This window comes from Triticum aestivum, chromosome 7D, assembly GCF_018294505.1.
Source record: "Triticum aestivum cultivar Chinese Spring chromosome 7D, IWGSC CS RefSeq v2.1, whole genome shotgun sequence".
NCBI lineage: Eukaryota > Viridiplantae > Streptophyta > Magnoliopsida > Poales > Poaceae > Triticum > Triticum aestivum.
The window spans coordinates 10,890,935-10,906,076 of record NC_057814.1 but is presented as its reverse complement, the minus strand read 5'-3'; the positions used below and the strand labels follow the sequence as shown (position 1 = coordinate 10,906,076).

At 43.8% G+C, this 15,142-nt stretch overlaps 1 protein-coding gene and 1 pseudogene across 1 annotated transcript; both read left to right on the top strand.

Annotated features, from left to right (window-relative positions):
* Positions 1-1,472: 1,472 nt before the first annotated feature.
* Positions 1,473-3,396, top strand: LOC123169587 (uncharacterized). The gene has a single exon (XM_044587453.1). It carries the CDS (start codon positions 1,915-1,917, stop codon positions 2,806-2,808), a length of 894 nt encoding a protein of 297 aa, XP_044443388.1. The 5' UTR covers positions 1,473-1,914; the 3' UTR covers positions 2,809-3,396.
* A 6,653-nt stretch (positions 3,397-10,049) lies between these two features.
* LOC123165076 (brassinosteroid-responsive RING protein 1-like) lies at positions 10,050-10,504 on the top strand (annotated as a pseudogene).
* Positions 10,505-15,142: the final 4,638 nt, after the last annotated feature.

Below are 15,142 nucleotides of genomic sequence, written 5' to 3'. Positions count from 1 at the left end.
AGGGCTGGGAGAGAGAGAGAGGGGGGAGGGAGAGAGGGGTGGGGCGCCGACACTTAGTGGGGTGGAGCAGGGGGAGACGGCCGTTAAAACGGCCAGTTTCTTTGCCGTCCGCTTGCTGACGGCAAAGAAGCTTTGCCGTCTGCTAGCGGACGGCAGAAAAAGTGACCGTTAGGTCGTCCTTGAAGTCTGCCACCCACCATCTTGCAAAGCTTCTATGCCATCAGCTAGCAGACGGCAAACACCTTCTTTGCCGTCAGCTCTTTCTTTGCCGTTAGTTAGCTAACAGACGGCAAAGAGCTGGCTGGCGACAAAGATCCTGATTCCAGTAGTGTAGGACCGGAGGCGCTACCGTGCTAACTCGGTCCTCCACTAAACTGCCACTATACTGTCGCCGCCCAGACATCCTTCTAACTCGCCCTTACCATGGTTTTCCACCGCCGACGACGACCCCACACCCCCAGGCCTGAACAGTCAGCCCCCGCTCCCGCCGCCGCGGAGCCTCGCATGCAGTTTCACCTTGGCACTGCATTGAAATTGTCTGACGTGTCAAAAAAAATTCTAGCGCTTCAGGCTTAGCAAAACTTTATTCATTTCTTTTTTCTCTTTACTTGTTTTCCAGGTACCATCGTATGTATATACAGATGAATCGTCTGTCGTCTTGCTAAGTAATAATGCTAGGGAGAAGCCAGCTAGCTCGAAATACGTACTGTACATGAATGTGAATGCATATGCGTCGTTGCAAATCTTCCTGAGATGATTCACACACACACATGCACACATGGTGTGCCGGCCCGGCCATGCCATGCCACGGACGAGGACAGCTATGGCGTACGAACGTCGCTACGTGGCCGTCCTACGCATCCGTCCCGATCGACGGACGGGCGGACGAATCGACGCACGCGTCGCCGTGCATGCATGTAGCTCGCCTTGTCGTGGCGCGGCAGCATGTCTCCGACAGCAGATTATGCCCCGCCGCGCCCGTCCCAGCTAATTTAATCTGGCCGCTAGTCGCAAGCAGGTCATTAAGCATGTGACATTAGTACGCTTGTGACTGCGTCCACATGGCATGTCTGCCTCGACCTCCCTCTTGTCTACGACATGCCCATGCCGGTGCCATCAGATCATGTCCTAGAGCGCGAACGTTCGGTTTGTTGACATATCGAGCGAATGGTGGTCTTCCTCCTGCTGCAAAGCCTTGTACCACCCTTCTCTTTCGTTCGTCTCGCAGGTGGGTTGTGTGGGGCTGCGGGCTGCCGCCTATCTTCTCCCTAGCCGGCCGGTTCCCGCCCGTCAGCAAGCCCTACTTGATTTCATCGATTTGATGCATGCTTTGTCCGACCACTCATCGTGCTTGCATTGTGGGGGTGGGGGTTCCGACAAAGCCTGATAGATGTGTGGACACGTGCGATGCCGACGATATCCCTTCTCCACCCCGCGCCGCTGTATATATCTTTCGTGCATGATCTGCCGCCAGATAACACTAACGGCCGAAGCTATGTTAGCCGGTTTTCGCCCGCCAGCCAACGAGCCCTCCTCAGTTCAACTGCCTTTGAACACGCCTTTCTCTTCCACTCATCATCCACACATTGAGACAAGCCGCGCGCCCATGTCCCCTCGGGGCCATCTCCTCCATGTTTGTGCGTACTAGCGGTGCCGATGATATCCCTTCACCCCAACGCCGTCGCTATACATTCTTTCGTGCACGACGTTCGCCCCATAACACTACCCGCCGAGCGGTCGCAGATTAGCTCCACCGAGTCACAGCACTGTGCACATGTGCGCACCATGGGCATTACAAAAAGCTTTTCATCCCCGCAGAGGCGTGCAGCTCACCTGCCGAGCTGAGCCCGCCGGCCAGTCGACAGGCGCACCTGACCCCGTCCGGCCTGTCCCTCCCGCCGGACACACCAGCACATGCACGCAGCTAGCACGCTCCTCCATCCATCGATGATGGAGCCACCCCACCCGATTAATCAATCATTCGCCATTAATCTCCATCCATCGTCGACACACAACCTTGTCACGCACGCACAGGCACAGTTAATTAACTCGCCCCGCTCAGCTCTGTCCGTGTCCGTCGACTGTACATCTCCGTCGCCATCCGGCAACCCCCATCCTGCTTCATTTCTCGATCTCTCCTCCTTGTGTCACTCTCCTACCTCCACCTCCTCCATAGCTGCTGCCTCTAGCTATAAAGGCTGGAGCTCTGTGTGCCATGTGAGACCCCTCCTCTTCATCGTCCTCCTATACCCTCTAGCTTTCGCGCTCTGTCCGGCCGTCCTCCTCATTCGGCTAATGGGGTTCCCGGCGGTGTACTCGGAGATGCCCAGGCTGCTGCTGAACCTCCTCTTCCTGCTGGGCCACCTGCGCCGCCTCTCCTCATGGCTGCTCCGCCTCGTCGGCGCCGGCGTCGACGACGACCTCTGCTTCGACTACTCGGACGCCTCCGACTTCGCCGACCACCACCAGGAGCAATACCAACACCAACACCAACACCGCGACCACGGCCTGGAGGAGCTGGAGGAGCACTCTCCGGCCGTGCGCTTCGACGCGCTCTCCGCTGCTTCCGACGGAGACGACGGCACGGCGCTGCTGCCGGAGGGCTGCGCGGTGTGCCTCGGCGACTTCCACGGCGCCGCCCGGGTGCGTCGGCCGCGCGGGTGCCGGCACGTCTTCCACCGCGGATGCCTCGACCGCTGGGCCTCCCACGGCCACCACACCTGCCCGCTCTGCCGGGCGCCGCTCCTGCCGCCGGCGCCGGCGTCTCTGGGTCCCGTCCTCCTGCCCATGCCGCTGCCGGCGTCGTGATTGGTTGAGAGCAAGCTCGTTCGGGGTGCTGTTTGCATATATGTTCGGCGACTATTCTTGAGGGATCCTGAGGAGAGGGTTCCGAATTTATCGCTTCCGGTTGGGTTTTTATGCAAAAGCAAGCTCCAACCGGTGAGGTCAGAGCGCAGCAACGGCCATTGGCGGAGAGGCGTCGAAATATTTTCCGATGACCCCCTCGCATGGAGTGGCTATTACAGAACGACCCCCAAGGAAGGGGATTAGTTCCTGCTTTGAGCTTTGGTTTGGCTTTGGAGTTTGGACTCGAATGGATTAGGTGTCCGCTGCAAAATCCATATACCAAGAAAGAAGAAGAGGAGAACATATGTACATCAGACTTAGATTAGTGGAAGTAAATAGAGGGTGAATCCGAATATATGCACAGCTTTTGCTCTGCTCACTTTTTTTTCCCTTTTCATTCTTGTTATAAGGTTTCACTAGACCCAGCATTTTTCATCTGTATACTACTCCTTCTCAAGGGGGTTGGAGATGCCTCCTGTTTTGCTACATGTTTTTTATATATATTACATGCTCTGCTGGAAATACATCGGATTCAACCGACTACCCTAATTTATCCCGTGTAGTAGCATACATAGAAACTCTGAAATTTGAACTTATTGTTCGGTTGTTGCATTGCGTAGCTATGTAAATTTGTGTTCTTGTAGGTAACAGAATACCCTGGCAGATATCTGCTTCACAGAAGGATTAATCCGTTTGCGATATTGTTCCATTATGTAGCCGTTACATCGTCCGTTACGTGAGGATAAGAACTTTGTTACATAGCAAATGTGTTGAGGACTTCAATATTACATTATTTAGATGTCACATAAAGTTGAATGCAACCAAATATCAATGAGACATCACCTGCCATCTCAGATCAATAGTATAAAGGAAGATAACCTAACTAATTAAGATAAATTTCCTCATGCAAAGTGGAATCCTCTATCAAGATATTTATAGATAAAATAGGCAAGAAAACAGATAAATCCGACATAATATATATAAATGGCATCCATGTCGCATGTGTAGGTCATCCAAACTAAATCCGACGCATGGCTTAGTTTTGTTTTCTCTACATAAATGGAACAAATTGCTCCATAGATAGATGCATGTTTTGTTTGCTTTGTTTAGATTTGGATTATTGGATTTAGTTGAACAAAAATACCCTAAACTAAAATTTGAAAGCATAACATACCACCAATGTTGCATTTATAATGATAAAATATCTGTTGTATGCTAGTAATGTTGAAGTTTTTAAATATTACCAATGCCAGTATGTGGTAGAAATTGTCAAATATAATGTAATACTAGTTAAATGACAATGACATGTAAACAACTAAAAATATTTACTATAAATACGTGATTCTGAGTTCTATTGGGGGTTGTCTAGGAATAATAAGGAACATACGGGCAAACGAGATCCTAAATCAATTGGTTACGAACAAAGGCAAGGAAAAGAAATTTGATGCACCGACGGAAACGACTTTAATCAGCGTCACAACACTGCGAGCGCCATTCTAAATCGCCGCCACATATTCCAAACGCAACCAGCCCAACAATGATTATTTAAGGAAGCAACACAATGACGGGATTCAAGAAAAGTCAGAAGCAGCAAAAACTGGAATGAAAATGGGAGGAGAAGAACTGGCCACCAATGCGGGGATAAGAGAGAAGGCTTTCCACCACCCATCGCCACTTTCCACACAGTTGTACAAGGTTGTCTTGTGTGAGCCAATCACAAACGTCCAACCCACCTGTCAGGGCACACCATGTACCCGACAACGAATGCCACATAAACGCGATAACAAGCCGGCCCCCACTGGAGCCTCTCCCCGATGCAAAAGAGAGGACGATCGAGAAACTCAGCAAAGAGGAGTCATCACCAAACCCGGGCATTTCAAAAATGACGGAAAACAAATCAGCGATAGAGGACGTGCGAGAATGGTAGGCCAAAATGAGGACAAGAGAAGGATCGAATTAGACGGCTACCATTTCAAAAGTGCCGCATACCCCCATTCCTAGCACGAATGAAAATTTGATATGTCTTGCTCTCTTTTCTGGCTTAGAAGTCCTCCTCGTATCTTCGTACCCATAATTCAATTAATGTAATACAAATTTCATGTTACAAAAGTTATCCTTTAGAAAAGATGTTAAATGTGTATCAAAAAATGCTTATCATGTATACGATTCTTGCATACTAAAAAATATACAATGTGTATAAAAAATATTGGTCAAGTATTTACAAAAAGTTAAACCTATATACAAAAATGCTCCTGATGTATACGAAAATATGTATAACTGAAAAACATATGTATTTTAAAAACTTATTTATGTATTGATAAAATGTTCCCGATGTTGAAAATATTATGTGTGACTTTTTATTTCCATTGGAAAAATGTTCACCATGTATTTGAAAAATGTTGACCATGTATTCAAAAAAGTGTTCAAAACTTGTATTGAACGAAAATTTACATCATGTATTCGAAAAAATGTTCAACATGTGTCATTTTAATTCGCATGTACACTAAAAGTATATGTTGTATGCCGAGAAAAGTAACCATGTGTTGAATAAAAAATTAACCAATTAAAACCAACAAAAAACAAATAAAAACGAAGAAACCCAACGGAAAGAAAGAAAGAAAAAAGGAAAATGAAGAAAGAAAACAAAGAAAAAACAGGAAAATAAAACAGAAGGAAACCAATGCAAAAAGAGTGGAGAAAAGTGAAACCGAAAAAAGAAACAATGAGAACCAAAAAGAAACAATGAAAACCCCAAAACCAAAGAAAACTTATATTGATGGAAATGTGTTGAGGTCTTAGATATTACATTATTCCAATGTCATATAAAGTTGAATGCAACCTAATATCGCCGAGAGATCACTTACCATCTCGGATCAATAATATAAAGATAACCAAACTAATTAAGAGGCTAATTAATACTTAAATTTCCTAGACTCGTGCAATGTAGAACCCTCTATCAAGATATTTATAGATAAAATAGGCACAAAAATATATAAAACCGAAATGAAATAAATTAATGGCATACACGTCGCATGTGTAGGCCATCCAAACTAAATCCGATGCATGGCTCGGTTTTGTTGTCTCTAAATGGAACAAATTGCTGCATAGATAGATGCGTGTTTTTTTTGCTTTGTTTATATTTGGATTATTTGATTTATTTTAACAAAATACCCTGAACTAAAATTTGAAAGCATAACATACTACAAATGTTGCATTTATAATGATAAAATATCTGTTGTATGCTAGTAATGTTGAAGTTTTGAAATATTACCAGTAGCCGTATGTGGTAGAAATTGTCAAATGTAATGTAATACTAGTTAAATTTTCTGATAATGACATGTAAAAAAGTAAAAATATTTAGTATAAATAGGTGATTGTGAGTTCTATTGGAGGTTATCTAGGAAGAACTAGCGGGGTGGATGGTGCAGTGCATACCACGCCCGTGTTGATGCTTGTAATTGCTCCGAGTACTGTTAAAACAATGTTTATATAATTAGACAATAATATTTAGTGTTGAGCATATGCTGTCATATCTTTGTTGTCAGGATGTATTGTTTTATTTTCTACCGTGTTAGTTTTAGATGAGATCATGTGTATGAGAGCTGTCAAATGATGCGTTCAATTTGGATAAGCATACACATGCAGTCTGACACATAGGGTTGAAGTGTTTGTTTGTTTGCCCTTCTTTATTCAGATGATGGTATATGAGGAGAGTTTGTTTGTGTTCAAAAATAGGCTATCTTTGAAGAAGAAGGATGAATGGCAGTGAGAGCTTCAACAATGGGGGCTACCTTTTTGGACCCGCAAGGCTTGGCGCAGGGGATCATTCCCAAGGAAGATCCAGAGTTTGTGAGCATTTTATTCCGCGAACTTCTTGAATGCTTGCTTTGGAAAAGTGTTAGTCTGGTTGCGGTCTCTATGTGACGCTTTTGGGTTGTGGTCAATGTGGTTCTGGAGAATATCTAGTTGTTGCTGTTGAGGCCAAATGGGGTAATGAGCCAGGAGGTATTCATATAAATTTAGTTTTCGCTGCTCATCATTATTTCTTGATTTTTAATTCCGAAGAGTACGACACCACTCCAGTTTTGAATGTTTTTGGTAGCATGTGATGCCTTGGTAGTCGCATGGAATTTAGTCGGTGGCATCGTGGCCCTCATGGATCTCGGGGTGAGCTGGTGTATAAGGCCAGGCTTAGTTTTGAGGGCCATACTAACGTAGGCTTAGAGCCTGACACGTTAAGGGTGTTGGTGGCTGGCTTTGGTGGTGAGTTGATCCAGATCTTATTGCATAAGGAGCGAATTGTTCCTGGTTCTCACATCTTGTTTTTGGCTTTGTTATCAAAGGGAGCACGCTTATCTCGGCAGAGTCCTTAACTTGGCTCTCTATCTCTTCGAGCCATAGAAGCTGATCTTTCTCATTGTCGTGGGGGGTGATGTCGAACTGGCATTTCTCCAGCCTGTTGATGGTTCATGGCTTTCTAGTGACGGGTTTGGGAATACAAATTGTTGTTCATATTAGAAATTAGAAAATAAATAAGCATTATGAAGCCAAGTTTTTTTTGAGGAATTATGAAGCCAAGTAGAAATTGTTGTTCATATGTCGCCATCCTATATAGTCGTACCTGTTTGCAAGGCAAAAGCAGGCAATGGCCCGCCAAGCCCAGGAGCAATCCTCCACCATAGTGTATGCTTAGGGGAGTGGTAGACCAGTTTCCGTCAACTTAGCGCGCTTGGCCCAATTCTGAAAGAAAAGCCCACCTGGCTGGGTGCGACTATGTCTCGCCTTCAGCGAGAGGGTAGGACCCCTCACTGAAGGGGAGACCGAGATGGGCCGGCCCACGTGCCCGCGAGGCCAGAGCCTACTTTTCTCTGTTTTTTACGTTTTCTGTTTCATTTTTGCTTGTATTTTTTATTTTTAATACATTAACATATTCTAAATATATATACTACAAAAATACTCTATAAAAATATTTGACAAAATTTTGACCAGGCATTCGAAAAATGTTGAGTGTGTATAGAGAAAATGCTTATCATGTATACGAAAAATATATAAAAAATGTGTATAATTTTTTTGATCATGTATTCAAAAATTGTTAATCAAGCATTTGGATATTTTTTGAAAAATATTGATCAAGCATTACAAATTTATTCAATGTGTGTAGAAAAAAATGTTGACCATGTACTAAAAAAATTATGATTTTTTAGCATGTATATAAAAATTTTAAGCAATCATTTGAAAAAATGAGGATCAAATATTTTAAAAATGTTAAACGTGTATAGAAAAAATGTTAACCATGTATTAAAAATGATTAATTATTTTTATCATGTATATAAATATGTTACTCAAGCATTGGAATTTTTTTTTGAAAAAGTATTTGAAAAATGTTGATGAAGCATTTGAAAAATGTTGACGATGTATTGAAAAATAATGAATTTTTTGGATCATGTCTATTAAAATGTTAATCAGGCATTTGAAAACTAATGTTGAACATGTATTTGAAAGGTGTTGATTATGAAATTGAACAATGTTAAATGTGTATAGAAGAAATGCTGAACATGTATTAAGAAAATGTGGAATTTTTTTGATCATGTATATAAAAAAATGTTATTCAAGCATTTGGAAAAATGTTTGAACAAGTATTGAAAATATATTAACCGAGCATTTGAAAAATGTTGAGAATCTTTTAAAATTGTTAATATTGCAGTTAGAAAATGTTAATCACGCATTTGAAAAAGTGTTAAATGCACATAGGAAAGATGTTGACCACATATTAGAAAATGTTAATCATGTATTTGGAAAATATTAATCAAGCATTTGAACAAGTTTAAAAGTGTGTATAGGAAATATATTGACCATGTATTCAAAAAATATTAATCTTGTATTTGAAAAATGTTAATCAGCCATTTGAATTTTGTTTAAATATGTATAGAAAAAATCTTGATCATGTATTATAAAATATTAATTTTTATTGGAAAAATGTTAACCGTCTATTAGAAAAATGTTGTTGATATATACAAAGAATGTCTAATGAAAATGAAAGAAACAAAGAAAACCCCCAAAAAAATAAAAACCGAAAATAAACCAAAAGAAAAAATGAATAAAAAACAAAGAAACAAATTGAAAATATTATGAAACAAATCGTAAAAAAAGGAGAGTAGAAAACGAAATGAAACAAAAAAGGAATAAAACAAACCGGAGAAGAAAATAAGAAAAGAATGAAAAAATTAGAGAAGAAAAAAGAAATGAAACAAAAGGAAACGATAAAAGAAAGAAAAACGGAGAAAGACCGGCTTTTAGCTGCGCCGGGGATCTCCCTTGAGACTAGGGATCGATCCCGTGTTCTCTTCCTTTTCAATTTGTTTTTCGTTTAACTAGCAGGGCGGCCCATGCAAATGCGCGGGCGACATCTAATTTGCTAACATTTTTTTAACAAAGTTATGATGTATCTGTATATTTCAAATTATTCTCAAGATGTTTCCTCAAAAAATATTATTCTCTTCATGTATAATATCAAATACTTCTATATGCTTTATGAAGTAAACTTACAACATGAAAAAATTGTATAGGAAATTCGCATTATCATATTAAATTTATTTAAACATAGTACAAAAAATACAATAATTTTTAATTCCTAATGTTGATGTACTTTATGTTTATGTGAATGACACCTCTAGCACCGGTCCATGGACATATCAAATTATCAAAGTAGTGAACGCGAATCAACTAAATATGATGAACGTAACTTGACGAGAATTCCCATATGTCCTCAAGAGCACTTTGCTTTATATAAGAGAACTTTCCGGCTTGTCCTTTGCTATAAAACGTATTAGGCCACCTTGTTGCACATTGGTTACTATTGCTACTTGTTAATTTGCTTAACGACATAAACCTAAGAATGCATAAATAAACTATCCAGCCATTGTCAATATGTAAATTGTTGGGTGCAACAAAATATGTATAACTACTTTTTCCAGTCATTGAAAGCTAGCTGCTTCATTTCTCGATCTCTCCTTCTCCTCCTTGTGTCACTCTCCTATCACCTCCACCTCCTCCATAGCTGTTGCCTCTAGCTATAAAGGCCATGCCATTGTGTGCCATGTGAGACCCCTCCCCCCTCCTCCAACTCCTATCTCTCTAGCTCTCGAGCTCTGCTCGTCCTCCTCCTGATTCGGCTCTCCGGCGGTCGGTCCGTCGGTCAACTAATGGGGTTCCCGACGGTGTCCTCGGAGATGCCCAGCCTGCTGCTGAACCTCCTCTTCCTGCTCGGCCACCTGCGCCGCCTCTCCTCTTGGTTGCTCCGCCTCGTCGGTGCCAGCGTTGATGACGTCCACAGCTTCAACTACTCGGACGCCTTCGACTTCGCCCACTTCGCCGACCACCACCAGCACCACCAAGAGCAGTACCAGCGCCACGACCACGGCCTGGAGGAGCGCTCTCCGGCCGTGCGCTTCGACACGCTCTCCGCTGCTTCCGATGGCGATGACGGCACGCCGCTGCTGCCGGAAGTCTGCGCGGGTGCCAACACGTCTTCCACCGCGGGTGCCTCGACCGCTGGTCCGCCCATGGCCGCCGCACCTGCCTGCTCTGCCGGGCCTCGGTCCTCCCGCCGGCGTCTTCGAGTCCCGTCCTCCTGCCCATGCCGATGCCAGCGTCGTGATTGGCACATGGCGAGCTCATTCGGGGTGCTGTTTGCATATATGCTCGGCGACTATTCTTACGGGATCCTGGGAGAGGGTCCCGAATTTTTCGCTTCAGGTTGGGTTTTTATAAAAAAAACAAGCTCAACCGATGAGAGCACGGCAAGGGCCAGGCCAAGGAAGCCCATTGGCGGAGAGGCATCGAAATATTTTCCGATAGCCCCCTCGCCCGGAGATATTTGAAGGAAATATGCCCTAGAGGCAATAATAAAGTTCTTATTTATTTCCTTATATCATGATAAATGTTTATTATTCATGCTAGAATTGTATTAATCGAAAACTTAGTACATGTGTGAATACATAGACAAACATAGTGTCACTAGTATGTCTCTACTTGACTAGCTCGTTAATCGAAGATGGTTGAGTTTCCTAGCCATGGACATGAGTTGTCATTTGATTGACGGGATCACATCATTAGGAGAATGATGTGATTGACTTGACCCATTCCGTTAGCTTAGCACTTGATCGTTTAGTATGTTGCTATTGCTTTCTTCATGACTTATACATGTTCCTATGACTTATACATGTTCCTATGACTATGAGATTATGCAACTCCCGTTTATCGGAGGAACACTTTGTGTGCTACCAAACGTCACAACATAACTGGGTGATTATAAAGGTGCTCTACAGGTGTCTCCGAAGGTACTTGTTGGGTTGGCGTATTTCGAGATTATGATTTGTCACTCCGATTGTCAGAGAGGTATCTCTGGGCCCACTCAGTAATGCACATCACTATAAGCCTTGCAAGCATTGTAACTAATGAGTTAGTTGCGGGATGATGTATTACGAAACGAGTAAAGAGACTCGCCGGTAACGAGATTGAACTAGGTATTAAGATACCGACGATCGAATCTCGGGCAAGTAACATATCGATGACAAAGGGAACAACGTATGTTGTTATGCGGTCTGACCGATAAAGATCTTCGTAGAATATGTGGGAGCCAATATGAGCATCCAGGTTCCGCTATTGGTTATTGACCGGAGATGTGTCTCGGTCATGTCTACATAGTTCTCAAACCCGTAGGGTCCGCACGCTTAAAGTTTCGATGACAGTTATATTATGAGTTTATGAGTTTTGATGTACCGAAGGTTGTTCGGAGTTCCGGATGTGATCACGGACATGACGAGGAGTCTCGAAATGGTCGAGACATGAAGATTGATATATTGGAAGCCTATATTTGGATATCGGAAGTGTTCCGGGTGAAATCGGGATTTTATCGGAGTACCGAGGGGTTACTGGAACCCCCCGGGGGCTTGATGGGCCATTGTGAGCCTTAGTGGAGAAGAGGAGAGGCGGCCAGGGCAGGGCCGTGCGCCCCTCCCCCCCTAGTCCGAATAGGACAAGGAGAGGGGGGCGGCGCCCCCCCTTTCCTTCCTCTCTCCCTCCTCTTTCCCCCTTCTCCTAATCCAACAAGGAAGGGAGGGAGTCCTACTCCCGGTGGGAGTAGGACTCCTCCTGGCGCGCCCCTCCTGGCCAGCCGCACCTCCCCCCCTTGCTCCTTTATATACGGGGGCAGGGGGGCACCCCAAAGACACAACATTTGATCTCTTGATCTCTTAGCCGTGTGCGGTGCCCCCCTCCACCATAATCCACCTCGATCATATATCGTAGCGGTGCTTAGGCGAAGCCCTGCGTCGGTAGCATCATCATCACCGTCATCACGCCGTCGTGCTGACGGAACTCTCCCTCGAAGCTCTGCTGGATCGGAGTTCGTGGGACGTCATCGAGCTGAACGTGTGCTGAACTCGAAGGTGCCGTGCGTTCGGTACTTGGATCGGTCGGATCGTGAAGACGTACGACTACATCAACCGCGTTGTGCTAACGCTTCCGCTTTCGGTCTACGAGGGTACGTGGACACACTCTCCCCTCTCATTGCTATGCATCACCATGATCCTGTGTGTGTGTAGGAATTTTTTTGAAATTACTACGTTCCCCAACAGTGGCATCCGAGCCAGGTTTTATGCGTAGATGTTATATGCACGAGTAGAACACAAGTGAGTTGTGGGCGATACAAGTCATACTGCTTGCCAGCATGTCATACTTTGGTTCGGCGGTATTGTTGGATGAAGCGGCCCGGACCGGCATTACGCGTACACTTACGCGAGACTGGTTCTACCGACGTGCTTTGCACACAGTTGGCTGGCGGGTGTCAGTTTCTCCAACTTTAGTTGAACCGAGTGTGGCAACGCCCGGTCCTTGAGAAGGTTAAAACAACACTAACTTGACGAACTATTATTGTGGTTTTGATGCGTAGGTAAGAATGGTTCTTGCTCAGCCCGTAGCATCTACGTAAAACTTGCAACAACAAAGTAGAGGACGTCTAACTTGTTTTTGCAGGGCATGTTGTGATGTGATATGGTCAAGGCATGATGCTATATTTTATTGTATGAGATGATCATGTTTTGTAACTGAGTTATCGGCAACTGGCAGGAGCCATATGGTTGTCGCTTTATTGTATGCAATGCAATCGCCCTATAATTGCTTTACTTTATCACTAAGCGGTAGCGATAGTCGTAGAAGCAGTAGTTGGCAAGACGACAACGATGCTACGATGGAGATCAAGGTGTCGCGCCGGTGACGATGGTGATCATGACGGTGCTTCGGAGATGGAGATCAGAAGCACAAGATGATGATGGCCATATTATATCACTTATATTGATTGCATGTGATGTTTATCTTTTATGCATCTTATTTTGCTTAGATCGACGGTAGCATTATAAGATGATCTCTCACTAAATTTCAAGGTATAAGTGTTCTCCCTGAGTATGCATCGTTGCGAAAGTTCTTCGTGCCGTGCGTTCGGTACTTGATCGGTCGGATCGTGAAGACGTACAACTACATCAACCGCGTTGTGCTAACACTTCCTCTTTCGGTCTATGAGGGTACGTGGACAACACTCTCCCCTCTCGTTGCTATGCATCACCATGATCTTGCGTGCGCATAGGAAAATTTTGAAATTACTACGTTCCCCAACAGTGGCATCCGAGCCTGGTTTTATGCGTAGATGTTATATGCACGAGTAGAACACAAGTGAGTTGTGGGTGATACAAGTCATACTGCTTACTAGCATGTCATACTTTGGTTCGGCGGTATTGTTGGATGAAGCAGCCCGGACTGACATTACGCGTACGCTTACGCAAGACTGGTTTTACCGCCGTGCTATGCACAGAGGTGACTAGCGGGTGTCAGTTTCTCCAACTTTAGTTGAACCGAGTGTGGCTACGCCCGGTCCTTGCGAAGGTTAAAACAGCAACAACTTGACAAACTATCGTTGTGGTTTTGATGCGTAGGTAAGAACGGTTCTTGCTCAGCCCGTAGCAGCCACGTAAAACTTGCAACAACAAAGTAGAGGACGTCTAACTTGTTTTTGCAGGGCATGTTGTGATGTGATATGGTCAAGGCATGATGCTATATTTTATTATATGAGATGATCATGTTTTGTAACCGAGTTATCGGCAACTGGCAGGAGCCATATGGTTGTCGCTTTATTGTATGCAATGCAAACGCCCTGTAATGCTTTACTTTATCACTAAGCGGTAGCGATAGTCGTAGAAGCATAAGTTGGCGAGACGACAACGATGCTACGATGGAGATCAAGGTGTCGTGCCGGTGACGATGGTGATCATGACGGTGCTTCGGAGATGGAGATCACAAGCACAAGATGATGATGGCCATATCATATCACTTATATTGATTGCATGTGATGTTTATCTTTTATGCATCTTATCTTGCTTTGATTGATGGTAGCATTATAAGATGATCTCTCACTAAATTATCAAGGTATAAGTGTTCTCCCTGAGTATGCACCGTTGCGAATGTTCTTCGTGCTGAGACACCACGTGATGATCGAGTGTGATAGGCTCTACGTTCAAATACAACGGGTGCAAAACAGTTGCACACGCGGAATACTCAGGTTAAACTTGACGAGCCTAGCATATAACAGATATGGCCTCGGAACACTGAGACCGAAAGGTCGAGCGTGAATCATATAGTAGATATGATCAACATAGTGATGTTCACCATTGAAACTACTCCATCTCACGTGATGATCGGACATGGTTTAGTTGATATGGATCACGTGATCACTTAGATGATTAGAGGGATGTCTATCTAAGTGGGAGTTCTTAAGTAATATGATTAATTGAACTTTAATTTATCATGAACTTAGTCCTGATAGTATTTGCGTAACTTGGACTGGTGCAAGCATCTCGAAGTTGGAATATACGCTTTGATAAGTTGATCAAAGCATATAGTTTTATACAGACTTGCGGTGAAGCCTGTATTTACAAGAAAGTGAGTGGGAGCATTACAATATTTCTGATAAGTATATGTGAATGACATATTGTTGATCGGAAATAATGTAGAATTATTCTGCAAAGCATAAAGGAGTGTTTGAAAGGAGTTTTTCAAAGAAAGACCTCGGTGAAGCTGCTTACATATTGAGCATCAAGATCTATAGAGATAGATCAAGACGCTTGATAAGTTTCTTCAATGAGTACATACCTTGACAAGATTTTGAAGTAGTTCAAAATGGAAAAGTCAAAGAAAGAGTTCTTGCCTGTGTTACAAGGTGTGAAATTGAGTAAGACTTAAAGCC